Source organism: Bidens hawaiensis, unplaced genomic scaffold (genome assembly GCF_021521415.1).
Source record: "Bidens hawaiensis isolate Kalapana, Puna unplaced genomic scaffold, B.hawaiensis_p1.1 tig00001177_1, whole genome shotgun sequence".
Lineage (NCBI taxonomy): Eukaryota > Viridiplantae > Streptophyta > Magnoliopsida > Asterales > Asteraceae > Bidens > Bidens hawaiensis.
This window is the reverse complement of record NW_027491067.1, coordinates 98,647-114,157: the sequence shown is the minus strand read 5'-3', so window position 1 is coordinate 114,157 and position 15,511 is coordinate 98,647. Positions and strand designations below refer to the sequence as shown.

The following is a 15,511-nucleotide window of genomic DNA, read 5'->3' as shown; positions in this document are numbered from 1 at the left end:
CACCGCCACCACCAACAATCGCTCCCACCCATCGCCATCGCCGCCCACCACCGCCACCACTCACCACCACTATTACTACTCGCCGCCCACCACGCCACCACCAACCATCGCTCCCGTCCATCCACTTACCACCACCATTACTGCTCACCGCCACCACCAACAATTGCTCCCGACCATCACCACCACCGCCCACCACCCGTCATTTACCACCGCCACCACCAACAATCGCTCCCACCTATCGCCATGGCCGCCCACCACTACCACCACTATTACTGCTCGCCGCCCACCACGCCACCACCAACCATCGCTCCGTCCATCCACTTACCACCACCGCCACCACCAGCCATCGCTCCCGTCCATCACCACCCACCAGCATCCACTCTTTTGTGAATTTGTTGTTAGGAGATAAGCCAAAGCTTGGGATAATAAATTAATCATTTTGATTCATCCATAATGAAACAAATGGGTCAGCTTCAGTTGAGTAATGTTTCTACTAGAAGAAATATTTGTTGAGATTTTGCCATGTCTATTTACTTTATTTTGGTTTCCTTGAATTTGCTATGTGATTCGCTACGGATTTCACAAACTACTCTTAAGGTTTCTTATTCTGATATTGCTACGGATTTTGCCACGAATTTTATTTTGATATTTTTTTAATATTTATTTTTTCTCAAATTGCTACGAATTTTGCTACAGACTTTACCAAAAGTTTTTTTTATTAACATTTTAATATTCATTTTTTCGATTTTGCTACGTATTTGTTACGGATTTTATAAATATATTTTTATTATACTATTTTTCTCAAGTTTGCTATGAAAATTTTTTTGCAACGAATTATCCGTAGCTAAATCGTAGCAAATTGTGTCCCTAGCTAATCCATAGCAAAATTTGCAACCAAATTTTTCCGTAGCAAAAATCCAAAGCATATGCTTGTTTGTGTAGTAGTGTTAAATACTGAAACCGATCTTAATTTGTATGTGTAGGATGATTGATGGATTCAGGTGAATTATTAGTTATTAGTTTCAGCATTAATCCGAGCTTATGTATAACTTGATTTAGTGGAATTTGAATTTGGTGGAGTTATGGTGTTATGATTGTTTCCGGTTTACAGTTAGTTCGATCTGGTTTTAAATACGAAAACCGATCTTAATTTGGATGTGTATGATAATTGATGGATTCAGTTGTTCAGGCAAGTTACTTGTTTAAATATTAATCCGAGTCGAGCTCACTCTCGGCTTGTTTTGGAGCTCATTTAAGAAAGCTCGAGCTCGGCTCCTAGGTCGTTTTTTTGAAGCTAGAACTCGGCTCAGGCTTGGATAGTTTATTATTTATTCGTTAATTTCTATACATGTTTAGTCTAATTTATTTATTTTGATAAAACCTTAATGGGCCTAAGTTGGGCTCGTTTTAATTAAGGATCTATAGGCCTTTGTTTGTAATTGTACTAACATGGACTATAACGCTAACTATTTGATTTGGGAGGGGGTATACTACCACCCGCACCTATTCGGCGTCATTATGCTAACAGCCGCATATATTACTTGGTTTTTCTACAAGTTATTTAAGTGGTATTGCTGGTTTTCATACTTTGCCATACATGTTACCTTACTTGGGAAATCTAGTGGTAAGAAACGGATCCGGGTGGATGGATGTTTTGATCTTATGCATTATGGTCATGCAAATGCTTTGAGACAAGCCAAGGCTTTGGGAGATGAGTTAGTGGCCGGTCGGATCGTGAGCGATGAGGAAATTATTAAGAACAAAGGTCCTCCTGTTTTATCTATGGAAGAAAGGTATGATCTTTATTCACGCTTTCCTACTAGTTGGCATTTATACTGATCAAACTGTTAGGTGTTTTCTCTAAAATCTTAATGACATATTTTGTTTTCAAGATCACAACAGCTCATATACAAACCGATTACCCAACCTAACCTGTCTAGTATTTCGTCTTTGTCATTATCTTAGTAGTAAAACGTTTGTTCCATATTATGCGTGGGGCTCTATTCCCACTTATGCATCTGCACGAACGCAGCCTCAGTGTTTTAGCTTGTCGATATATATGTTGATGAGGTCAGGTCATCATTGGCGCACCATGGGAAATCTCAAAAGACATGCTATCGGCCGTGTGTCGCCTTTTGTTATCTAAATTCTATTTATGCTTTTCTTTAACATTAATGGTAACTAAATATTTGTTACTTTTTTTTTGGCTAGATAACAACTTTTAACCTCTTCTTCGTTGTACATGGAACCGTTTCAAAGGTCAACTATTCTCCCAATGTAAGACGAACCATGTCATTCTAGTTATTGACTCTTATAAAACTTGCTATTTTAGAACGAGTTTAAATAGGTTACCTCAAAAAACAAATGTGGCAATCCAACAGTCAAATTCTATAAAAACACAAATCCGAGTGGTTGACGTAACATACTTGCTTTCTGGCAAAATTTTTGTAGATTGAGCCGCAACTTTTTACTCCGTACAAACGAATCCTGTCTAGTTTACTAATTCGTAGGAAGAGAATTTGTAACTTGCTATCCTCTTTCTTAACAGGCAAAGATCTGTCTCCGTGGAAATGATGATTCGTTCAAATCAACACAAGAGTCCAACTACATTGCATTGTCAGAATACATGTATACAATGGTTATTTGATTTTTCTAACGGCGCTTGTAACTACTCCCAATACATTAGTGAAATTTTCTAAAACAAGATTTCAACTGTCCAAACTGATTTTGATACTCCATGACTGACCCGCTTAGGAACACTATCAAGGAGAATACCCGCTATTATGGAAAAACTCCACCAAGTTACGTTTTGAACTTGAGACCAAAGAGATCCCAGACGTTGACTATTGTAGGGCAAGCCCACTAACTCACTAGCAGTCCATAAGCAACTCAGAAGGCACAAGCAAGCATACCATACTGAAAACTACAATACAAATATACAATATCCATTCAAATTTATAGTTATAAATTCAAATTCAAATTCAAATTGAAGTGTCAAGTGAATATAGTAACACAATATAATTGAAAGTGCATAATGTTTCATTGAACCAACTGGCTTTAAATAGCCAAAATTACAGCGTTTAGAAACCAACTACTTGCTGAAAAACAGGAAATAAACAAAACAAACTGAAGACTCCAACAAACTCCTAAGACTTAGTAACTCCACGTTCACAATTCAAGATTGGAACTTGACTTATTCTGGACACATAAAATAAAACTTAAAACAATAAAATATTAGACTCTAGACATGCATACGTGTGCATGACTAGTTCTTGATCCAATAATCTTAACATCCCTTCTCTGACTCATCATATGAACTAATTTAAACATGTTATTTGTCGTGGATCGATGGACCACAAAGGTATCTATACATATGTTTTGAACTTTTTATCTCTTTATATCATTTCAAATAGAAAACAAAAGTCAGCACTATAGTTTTGTTATGAGTGATTAAATATGTCACGTGGAAGTTAATAAGTTAAAGATCATTCATAGTTTGTATATGTGGATATCTAGAAGGAAGGAAGAAAGAGTGGTGAAGAAACGTGGATCTACTCACTGGTAGCAGATCTACTTTCCTCGGGTTTTGATTGTACTATTTCACCGATGGTTCTTCTGGATCTGTGTTCTTCCACCTACAAAATGAACAACGCCGTTAACTTACCCCTCAGAAAGGGACAGAGGGGTCCTCTTTGGGGTAACCCTCCGGCGTGAGAATAAGTATGTGTAGGAGAAGATAATAATGTGTGAGTCAGGGAATCTGGAGAGTATTGCTTAATAGCTGAATACTGTATGATTGTGTGACTGTGTGTTTTTTCTGTAACTGACTGTGAGTGAATGTAATTCAATATGATTGAATGTGATATCACTGCCTGTAACTGTCAATGATTGAGTATGAATGTCCCCATCAAAGTGGAGTTGATGCTGTATTTATAGTGCTAGGGTTTCCACTGATTGGGCTCAGCCTCGTTGGCCTCCTCCAATCGCACTGCGCCACGTGTCCTCTGGGACACCTGGCGCTTTCTCGTTGGTTGTAATCACGTGGTAGCACATGTGTCATGCTGAGTTGTCGATCTTTCGTTTGGCAGCTGTCAACATCAGCATATTCTTATTCCTTAAAAAGATACCTTCTGGAAGGTTGTCTGACGTGCACAATCAAGGTTGCCCTAAATCCTGATAAGGACGAGGTCGATTGTGTGCATGTGTGATATGCGCCAATCCTGAGGATGCGCGAGGTCTTCTCTTTATTCTCACGCGCAGATGTTTCATGCGCAGATGTGATATGCACGAGCATGTGATATGCGCGGCGCGCATATCACATGCTCGAGCATATGTGTGCCTGGGCATATGATGCCTGAGCATGTGTGGTGCCTGGGCATATGATGCCTGAGCATGTTTTGTATGCGCCATGCGCATAGGTTTTGGCTTTGTGCCTTCATAATGTCTTTATCTTGTGGGTTGACCCGCCTTGCTCGGTTTTGAGGCGGGTACATACCTCTTCAAGTGGTTAGTAGAGATTGGTGTGACTGAAGTCTATTGGTCGTTGAACTGCTAATTTGACCCCAATTATTAATGGGCACAAACCAAATTAAAGTATTGAACTATATACTAGACTAGAGAATGGATCACCATCGGATGGTGTTTTAAATCCGGTACCATTCACGTTTTTTTTAATATATGAATTGTTTACTTTATTTTTTGCTCAATCTCATGGTTTCCTATAATTTCCTATATATGAGAACCTTTCAACTGTTAGGGTTTTGATTCAATCACACTAGCACAACTCGAGCACACAAAATACCCATCCACACACACACACACACTAATTTGAAATAACAAGACCAATTAACAAGAGAGATTTATACGTGATTCGATCAGTTTAATTTACATCCACTCTCCACAGCTAGTTATCTTTCTAAAACAGTAATAAATTATATGCTCAAGAAAAGGTTACAGCTATTTATAGGGGGCAATTAATAGGGTTTGGTGTAACATACAAACATCATGTATTAAGTCAACTAATTAAACAACTCTAACTAGGCTATAGAACAACCTATGGTCTAGATTATCCTCTGCCGGGCGCCACGTTAGCATATTGGCTTTTTGGTTAAAATAAGTGTAGCGAATGAAACTCCTTCAAATCATTATCTTATTCGTATTTTATTATTTTAAAGCGGGTGTAGTAAATGCTCAGGGGGTGGTGTTTCCAGCGCTTTAGGAACTTTTAGGGTGGGAAAGTGTCCACTAAACAAGGTCTAATGGCTAATGGTATCAAAGTGCTTAATGAGGGTTTGTAATTTATATCTCATTGTGAGAAAAATGACTAAATTTAAAAGTGAGTTTGTCAGTTCAGAAAAGAAGAGTTAAATGCGTACGTAAATAGTTCATGTGGTTTGATATAAGTCGCACCCTTGACTTCATTTACATTTTGATTTGAAAGTGCTTCGGTCCTAGATCATTACTAAACAGTAAATCACGAGCACAAACATAAACATATATTAAACTCTTAAGGTCTATAAATACAAAAGTATAATGACTACTTAAAGTGGGATTGTGGGAGCGAGCGAGGCGTAAGCCGTTGAAGGTTTGTAAGAAAGACGATTGTTCAAGATTTGCATACGCAGATATTTGAGCAGTCAAATGAATTAAAAGTGAAAGTAAAAATGAAACCTAGGAATTAACTGAAAGACATATACGATACGAAGATGATGATGATGGCAAACTACTTTAAGAATTAGCTAGACTAGCTTTTAGAATATGTTTTTTTTATTTTTTTGGGGTGTTTGGTAAATGCCCACTCGTTCGCTGAGTCGGTGGTTGGGGTTTCATCCCCTCCTCTTGACCTTTGATTTTTCTTCTCCGTTTTATTTCATACACGATATTATTATTAATCTATCAAACTATACGTAGTTTTCAATGATTACGTCATCCTTATTGAATAAAGATGACACCCCAACGTTTAGAATATCATATGGTTAATTGGTATTATATACGACCGATCTATTGTTAATTGTTTCGATTGGCAAAAACGCATGTAACCTTTGGACTAAGTTATCGGAGTGACCGAACTTACTGAGGGGTGACTGGCTCAATACCTTTAAAATTTTCGGGATGAAATCGTAAAAATTTACCCTATAAAACAAAAAAAAAAACGGTGGCTACTTAGGTTACCCGGCCCCTTAAATGCTACGCCCTTGCATGTAACAAGATATATATCATGTGTTGTATTATAAATTTATAGTTAGCAGTTACTGACAAATATTAAAGCATATATCTCTTTATTATATATTTTTCTGAATGAAACATATCTCTTAAACAATTAAAACCAGCGTATTATTTATGAATTTCATTTTTTCGGATGTCATTCATGCAAATATGATTACATGGTGACAGTATATGCTCGTTCTTGTTAAATTGACTTTCACTTCTTATATTATTTTAACACATGGTTTGATTTTTGTTGTATTATCTGATATATGGTTATTATTAAGTGAATAAACAAAGGATTAGCAATTAATTTAATTTCCCATTACATCGAAGTCAATACGGAAATTGTGAGTATATATATAGTCACATTTTAACAACGTAATTAGTTGGATTATTTGACTAATACACATAAAATCGTCCCCAGATTTTATATATGTGTTTTAGTAAAAAAAAAAATTGTAACAATCATGCTTATAAATCAACTAATCTTTTAATTTTTTTTTTGTTTCAAACTCACACCTCTAATCTACATGACTACATCATTCTGTCTACAATATGACCTGAATTCGTATTACTTGAGTGAGGAATCATTTAACGCTATATGATAATTGCTATGAATAAATCTTTTTGATCAAACAATTATATACAACACAGGTGGGGGTGAGTTGAGGGTAGTGGGCTCGGGTACCCCGACACACTGCCGCCACCCCCTCATTTTCTTTTCCGGGTGATGTTCACTTGTACAAGACCAAAACAAATAACTTTACCAATTTTGGCAATTTCCAAATAAACTTTTGTAACTTGTCCAATTAGGCAATTTAGAAACTTTATTTTTATTTGATTAAATAAATAAATAAGGGTGATTGAAAGAAGTGACACCGCTACTTAGAGTATACTATAGTAGTTTAGGATAAAACTTATGTGATAGTACATGATTGGTATTTTATCGAGTTAATTTTAAGATGGTTTTTTAATTTGAAAGGAGCAACCCTTCCCTAAGTTATAATCTACTCAAAAGCGAGAATTGTTATAGTTGACATTATCTAATGAGTTTGTTTCCTAGAAAGTAGCCAACTTGCTAAATAGTTGATTGTCACTAACAATAAGTATGATTAGCCCTCCTTTTTAGAAAAACCCGAAGGTGTTTTTCTTTCTAATTTCTATATATTCATTTTATTCAACATCCATTATTGCATTTCCTTTATCTTTGTTAGTGATTTGATCAACAAATATGTAGTGTAGATTGCAAAAGGCATCATCATATCATGTTTAGAATAAGAATGATTTGAGTTTTACAAGTATAAACATATTGACAAATTGTGGCCTGCGTTTAACATGTTAAAGCAGATCTTGTTCCAAGTCTTCATATTATTATTTTTTTAGATCAGGTTCCACATCTATTTGGCTGCTCTGAATTATACACACATATATATAAACATTGTATTACATAAGTTCGAAAAGTTTCATAGTCCGGTTTGAATTAGGTCGTTTATAAATTGCATGACCTCCAATTTAGACTTGTATAAGCTCGATTAAATTCAAGTTTTCGCATGCACATGTTTCTTTAAGAAGGTTATAATGTATATATAATTTGTTTTTGATGGCTTAATTAAGAGTGCACCAACTTCACCTAATCCAATATTTGACGAAGCATTGTTTCATTCACTACATAATTATATATTATTTTGAGGAATGATAAATATTTATTCAACTCCGTAAGCTGGCTATTGTTAATTGTTGTATATATACCGGGATTTATCGACCAATTTGCGTGATTAATTACATCAATCTATATTGCAAATGTTGATAGTATATATGATAGTATTAAGTAAATGATGGAAATAAAACAAGTTGTTAATTAAAATATACATTTAAATTATATTAATATAAATAAAAAGGAAGTTGTTTCAGTTAAACTATGTTGATTTAGTCTGTCTTGTACGTCCACTTTTCTTTTTGAAAAATGAAAACACAAAAGGAAAACAAAAGATTTGCAATGTATTTAGTCTTGTACATGCACCATTATAGTTATTTTATTCTACAACATTAGTCACATACATACGTTGGAAAAGGTAGTGAAAGTTCTGTTTTTGACTTTGGACGTAAATAATTATATTTATATATACGTGTTATATAAGCAATTAAGTATGAATTTGTGTTCTATGTGAGAGGTTTACAATAAATCAAACCTCGAAATGACTACTTTAATACTTAAATGGAAGCCAACCTCCTAGAATCGCCCGCCATTCATTTCCAGTTGTCACGCTCAATGCTAGCTCAACCTTTTTATGGACACAAAGCGAATTCCTAAACTAGGGTCCAAAGCAAATTCCTAAATTGTGGCTCCAAAGAAAATCCCTAGTTGTGTAGAACTTTTCGGTATAACGTCTTTGATAATTGCTAAATTGCTAACTATAGACTTTTAGTTTGCTATTGTGGTTTCAAGCCTGAAAAAAAATGAGTAGCGTTTATAACGTTGACGTGTAAAAACAGGCTCGATATATTTGTTTCACACATGGCTTTCAAAATGCTTGAACCATTTCTACAAAGGTAATGTAGAAAGAGTTGTATCCCATGCTAACACATCCTTCCACAAAAAACCGATCCAAATCGTTCTTGAAGTCTATCTCAAATTCGATCAATAGGCTTTTATTCGAAAACACTTAAACATATAAAGTGATACTATTAATTGTCACTTGTAAATTAATTTATCATGAAAACCAATAGAAATTATTAGTTAATAAATACCAAACACTTGCTGGTTTTAATTTAATATTTTTGGCGTGAGAACATTCACAAGGCAATTATATTACAACATCAACCGGATAGAATTGACTGGCTTATAGATATAAAATAAGATAAAACAGAATATGAACTCACTTCCATTAGATCCTTTTGAAAAGTATAAAAGAGATTTGGGGCCAATAACGTATCACATAATAATAGTGACAAGCCGACATGACACCACATTCATAGATAGTTTATTTGTGTCTCAAAAACATATATGTTAACCTGTGGTCGGATTTGCTTAATACAAGCCATGATCAATAATTAATTAAGCGGGTTACTTAAATAAACAAAATGTCCACTTTAAGTTTGTTGTTTTGTGTTGTGGAGGCCGAGTTATCAGTTATGTAACATCCACCTAGACATAGGATGAAATCACTAAATCAGTATTGTAATTTTATAAAAGCTAAACGATGTATTATTTAATTTGTTAATTGTTATTAAAAGAAGAAATCATGGATGGCTATTTATCTTCAAATAAAATGGTTGTCTCAAGGCATTATGTTCAAAGGGAATCCTAGATATATATACGTCATTAAATATGATAACATGTAAAACAATATAAAAAGCTATTTCATGTTTATTTTAAAAAAATAAAGTTATAAAAATACGATTGTTATATGTATCTTTAATAACTAGCCGAGTGTCCGCGCGATGCAGCGGGAAACACATACATTTGTAATCATGTAACAAGTTTATGGATGTTCGTTGTTCGATTTGAAACCGAAAAACGTTCAAACCGGTCATTGATTTGATTTCACCATTGATTTTTTCATTAACTTTTGGCCGGTCGTTTTCAATTTTCAAATATTCGTTTCGGTTTTCGACGACAAAACCGGTTAATAACGGTTTGACCCACGGTTTAATTTAAAATCCATTAAAACCAGACATCAAATGCCCCTATGTAAAATGATATTTTTTAAATAAAAAAACTATAACAATATGATACTCAAATTAAAGATAAAAACATGCACGTTTTTATTTAAAAATATTAGCACGTTTTTATGGTATAATTTCCTTAAAAAAATATTAGCACATGAAAAATTTATTAATATTTAAAAATAATGAGGGGGGTTGAGTTAAAAATGAAAATAAAAATCATATAAGAGTTAAAGATCAAGGATCATAGTTGTTAACTATTTTTAAAATTTATAAAAGTTAACCAAAATGAATGGGTCAATGATGTAACTATTTAATAACCACTTTTAGTTGTTGACAAGTTTGCCCTTATCCTAGATGCATTAAAGGTTGTACCATATGCTAATTGATTTATGAATCCCTTAAAACTAATGTGTCTTAATTTGCCTTTATTTGATATATTATATATAGTATAGATAAAAAAAAATAATAAAGCTTGTTATTCCATATAATCTACGCATGTATAAATCATATATAGCTTATAAGAACTACACGTGCAGAAAATGCTTACAACTTTAATTACGCATAAAAGTTTAGTTTGATGTTTTTGTCTACGTAAACATATACACGTTATGTAATCATATATGAAGAGATAAAGATTAAACGGTTTGGATTAGGTTTTATATTCGTACTAAATTACAATAACCTAGTGCTCTGTAATAACTTTTTTTCCATAAGAGCCCATGCACAAGCACAACACTTTCCTTAATTAGCTCAAAGTTTTTTGTTTAGCTATTTATCTTTTGGTTTAACCTTAACCACCTCATTTAGTTATTAATAATAGAGCATATGGTTTAAGAATGAAATGTGGAAATGGGAAAAGAAAATGACCAAGTCAGTCAGTCAAATTAGTGACTCCCATACGCAGCCCTTTATCCAGCCAAGCAAAATCTCTCCATGTATTTCATATCGTCATTTTTTATTTTTTTTATTTTGTTTATAAAAATAAAGTCAAAATGCGGGTTTCTCTTTTCTCATTCACCAAAATCCCCACCATACTATTCTAAATAAAATGAAATATTTAATCCTTTTAATCAACTAGACAAAATAATTAATCAGTGGGCATGTATTTGAATTTAATCATATTATATACGTAGTATGTATGAAATATTATATTCATAGGCAGGTATAATTACTTCATATATAATTATATAATAATAACATATGATAAAGGAAAGGACTTTATTTGTATGATAAATTTAAAATGTTCTTCTCTCATATTTAATCATAGTCTATCAAATAAAAAATGTACGTTGAACTAGCATTATACGACAAATAAATCTATAAAAAAAGTTGTTAAAATAAGACTATGCAAATTAACTCTTGAAAGATATATATATATATATATATATATATATATTATTGGTCTAAGTCTAACCCATAAAGGTGTACGTTGTAAGCCTCTATCTCAATGTTGGTATGCAAGAAAATTAAGTAAAGGTTATTAAAAATTCAAAAGCAAGATGGCCAAGTGGTTGTTTAATTATATATGTTTGAAAATTGAAAATTTCTTTGCAAGAAACCAACCCTTCAATATATATATATATATATATAACTCAAGTTCAACTAATTCATTCATATATAACCACCATTTCATTTCTTCTTCATTTCATCCAGCTGCCAACTTTTCTATCTAATTCTCATCTCAATTCAAACCCTGATATATTAATCGTTGGATCCTTGAAGAATTAAGAAGATCGAGACGATGACGGTTAATAAATTCTTACCAAAGTGTTTCAAGATTCAAGAGCCAATTATCCGTCCATTGAAGAATAAACCTAAACCGAAAAAGAAGTCGACGGCTGCGGTTGCATCACATAGCTCGTTTCCGAGGATCTCGTTTACGGATTTAAGCAGCTCGACGCTGTCCGAGGACATATCGAATTCGCTTGCGGGATCTAACCTCCATGTGTTCACCTTGGCTGAGCTTAAGGTCATCACACAGTCATTTAGTTCATCGAATTTCTTGGGTGAAGGCGGGTTCGGACCGGTTCACAAGGGGTTCATTGATGATAAACTTAAGCCTGGTTTGAAGGCTCAGCCTGTGGCTGTTAAGATCCTTGACTTGGAAGGCTTACAAGGCCATAGAGAATGGCTGGTATGTGCATGCCTTCCTGCCTAGCTACATAATAATAATAATAATAATAATAATAATAATAATAATAATAATAATAATAATTGAAATTTACATGAGGTAACATAAAGATAGAAATCCACTCATATACATCTTCTGTTTTTTTATATATAACTAATAAAAGTAATGAAAGTCTAGATTTTAATTTCACATCTCTATCGTGTTATATAATTACAATTTTCTTTCACTTGGTAAATAATTGGTTATAATATAGGTCTTAAAACTTTAAATTTAATTTTATTATACGTCTCTTACAAATATATAATGTTTTTTTATTTTTAAATAAATATTTGTAAAAGAAACATTTATTTAATCTATGTAATATATAGGTTTCTAACCATGCATACGCGTGTATTCTATAATAATTAAGAGAATCGAAGCAATTTGTAATATTTGTTATTTTATGTGACAGACGGAGGTGATATTTCTTGGTGAATTGTGGCACCCACACTTGGTGAAGTTGATCGGATATTGTTGCGAAGACGAACATAGGGTTCTTGTCTACAAGTACATGCCACGCGGGAGCTTAGAAAATCAACTCTTTCGAGTACATCTTACCCTCCTCAGACCCTACCATAGCATTGCTATTGGTAGGATATACTGAGTACGATGATGATATCTATATATATAAGTTTGTTCACTTCAGACCCATTGAAAAAATCAACGTATAATTTTATTTTCCTATAAAAAATTGATTGATAATATATAGTCGCTAGCTCTTGTTGAGATTTTAATTAGTTGTAAGATTTTTATAGCAATCTGGATATTGTTATTATATTGCATGCTGACAAAGCGTGTATATATATTAATATTATATAGGTAGTGTGGGGGGTGACAGAAATAAATAATAATATAACAAGAAAAGGTCGTGTGTATAATGAAATTAACAGCTTGCTAGAAATGAGATGTTTTTTTTCTTTGGATGGTTGACTAACATTACGGCAAGACTTGTTCATTGTAATGGAAACTTTTTGACTTTTTGTAAGGTGGTAGGACAGTTTACCAGTTCGGGACTTCCATATCATCAAAAGTCAATGTTGTTAAAAATATAATATTCATTCATATTCATATCTAAAGTCTAAACTACGTATTTGGAGTTATTAGTAATTGTTTTTTTTTTTATTTTTGTTTTTATTTTTATTTTTATGTTATCATGAGACCACACTAATCTTTATCAAATTGTTTTTTTTCCAGGGTTTTCGGTCTCACTTCCATGGTCAATAAGAATGAAAATCGCTTTAGGTGCAGCAAAAGGGATTGCATTTCTTCACGAAGCAAAAAAGCCTGTTATATATCGTGATTTTAAAGCATCAACTATTTTACTAGATTCCGTAAGTATCTAATAATCCATAACGCACATTTTTTCCCATAACTGACCTGTAATGTATATTATACTGAAGTCGAATCTTGGTATTGATTTACAGGATTACAAAGCTAAGCTGTCAGACTTTGGACTCGCAAAGGACGGCCCCGAGGGAGATGACACACATGTTTCCACCCGAGTCATGGGTACACACGGCTATGCAGCTCCCGAGTACCTAATGACAGGTATGTCATATATATACATAATAATAAGTTGATTTATGCATTTTTCTCAATCATGATAATTTTACTAAATATGTAAAGTGGATTTTGTATAGGACATTTAACAGCGGCAAGTGATGTTTATAGTTTTGGAGTTGTATTATTGGAGCTTCTGACCGGCAGGAAGTCATTGGACAAGAGTCGTCCTAACCGAGAGCAGAACCTAGCTGATTGGGCCAGGCCTCAACTCAAGTGTCCTCGAAAACTCAACCGGATACTGGACCCAAGACTCGAAGGAATGTACTCGGAATCAGGTGCAGAAAAGGCAGCAGAACTGGCTTATCAATGCCTTAGCCATAGGCCTAAAGCAAGACCATATATGAGCATAATTGTTAAAACTCTTGAGTCACTACAGGACTTTAACGAAGTCCACGTTGGACCCTTTGTTTACATGGCTCCAAAAGAAGAGCAAAAGGATAGTAAAAGTGGTCCTCATCATAACCATGGTCAGCGGCATAGGACAAAATCTCCTTTGTCCCCACATTCGCGTTCGGACCCAAATGTGCATCGAACCCTTGGGAGTTCTCCATTGCAACAAAGATTAAAGAGAGGATAGACGACTCGTAGTTACTGTACTATATATCATCAAGATACATCTATGGTAGATACATAAAATAGAAGTTTTGGGTTTTTTCCTATTAGGGGAAGGATCGAGCTCTCTTTTGATTGATTTTTTGTTCCTTCCTTCTTTTTATAAAAAATGAATTTGTATATTGGATGTAATAGCAATTAAACACTAACAATTTCCATTCTTTATCAGTTTATTGGTGTTACATTCATGTTCCATTTATTCAATATCATCATTTAAAATAATATCAAATCAATAGTAGATTTGTGTAGCTTGTTGTCTGTTTGTCTTATACGTCAATATAAAAATCATGTTTTTTAATAAAAATTATAGTTAAAACTACGAAAATTATTTAATTATGAATGAAGTAGAACCCATTTATTAAATATGGTGTGTTTCATAGTGACTCCAATTGTCACAATGTCACCCATGCGTGGGTCACTAGGACAGTTTTCCTTTGGTTTGAGTGTGCCAATTGGTTATTGAATTTTGAAAACTAACTTATTCAACAACCTCACTGTTGGATTATGTTACATTTAACAAATAAATAAATACATGCTTCTAGAGAAAAGCACATAAATGTCTACGAGTCTCCATTTATATGTAGACATATACATACGTTGACGTTTAATTTATTTGCATGATCCATTATCCTTTTACATACGTTTCCTATAGTTGGACAAAATCAAAAAGAACGCTTGGGAGTTGGTCCCTACAAAAGAAATAAACAAGATAATTTTTTTTCTTCAAAAAAGTAGTAATATTAGGTTGGACATTTATAATCGTGAAAAGAATGGTCACATTACATCATATCTTGTTCATTACGTAAGTTTGGAAAATAAAATATCACCATTTAAAACATTGTATGGTAGTTGGATGTATATTATATATTTTAAGTCTGGTTTATGTATATGGCGAGTAAAGAATCCAACACATCCATAAAGACACCCAGTGTACTTTTTTATTTTAGTGTACTTGCTACAAACGAAACATGGCCATGTATTCATGCTACCATCTAGAAGTGGGCAAATCGGGGTTTTTCATTAACCAAAACCAGGTATGAACCGGTTCCAAGTCTAGTGAACAAAAGTCAAGAACCGGGTTGGGTTTTTGACTGGGTTTGCCGGGTTTTGGCCAGGTCGGGTTTAGGTTTTGATCGAGTAGAGATGAAACCTGTTTCAATGGGTCCAGTTTCGGTTCCACAGAAGTGAAACCTAATTCATATCCGCGGATCCAGAACTTGGGTTTTTCCCCAACTCTACGACCATTTTTAAGTCTTTTTAAGTAAACCAAACTTATTAGTTATTGGGCCT

At 33.8% G+C, this 15,511-nt stretch overlaps 1 protein-coding gene across 1 annotated transcript; it reads left to right on the top strand.

The window, feature by feature from the left end:
• The first annotated feature begins 11,539 nt into the window (after nucleotides 1-11,539).
• Nucleotides 11,540-14,392, top strand: LOC143561634 (serine/threonine-protein kinase RIPK-like). The gene is made up of 6 exons (XM_077049656.1): nucleotides 11,540-12,010; nucleotides 12,459-12,593; nucleotide 12,840; nucleotides 13,241-13,377; nucleotides 13,471-13,594; nucleotides 13,687-14,392. The coding sequence occupies exons 1-6, from the start codon at nucleotides 11,618-11,620 to the stop codon at nucleotides 14,184-14,186; spliced, it is 1,290 nt and encodes a 429-aa protein (XP_076905771.1). The 5' UTR covers nucleotides 11,540-11,617; the 3' UTR covers nucleotides 14,187-14,392.
• The last annotated feature ends 1,119 nt before the right edge of the window (nucleotides 14,393-15,511 follow it).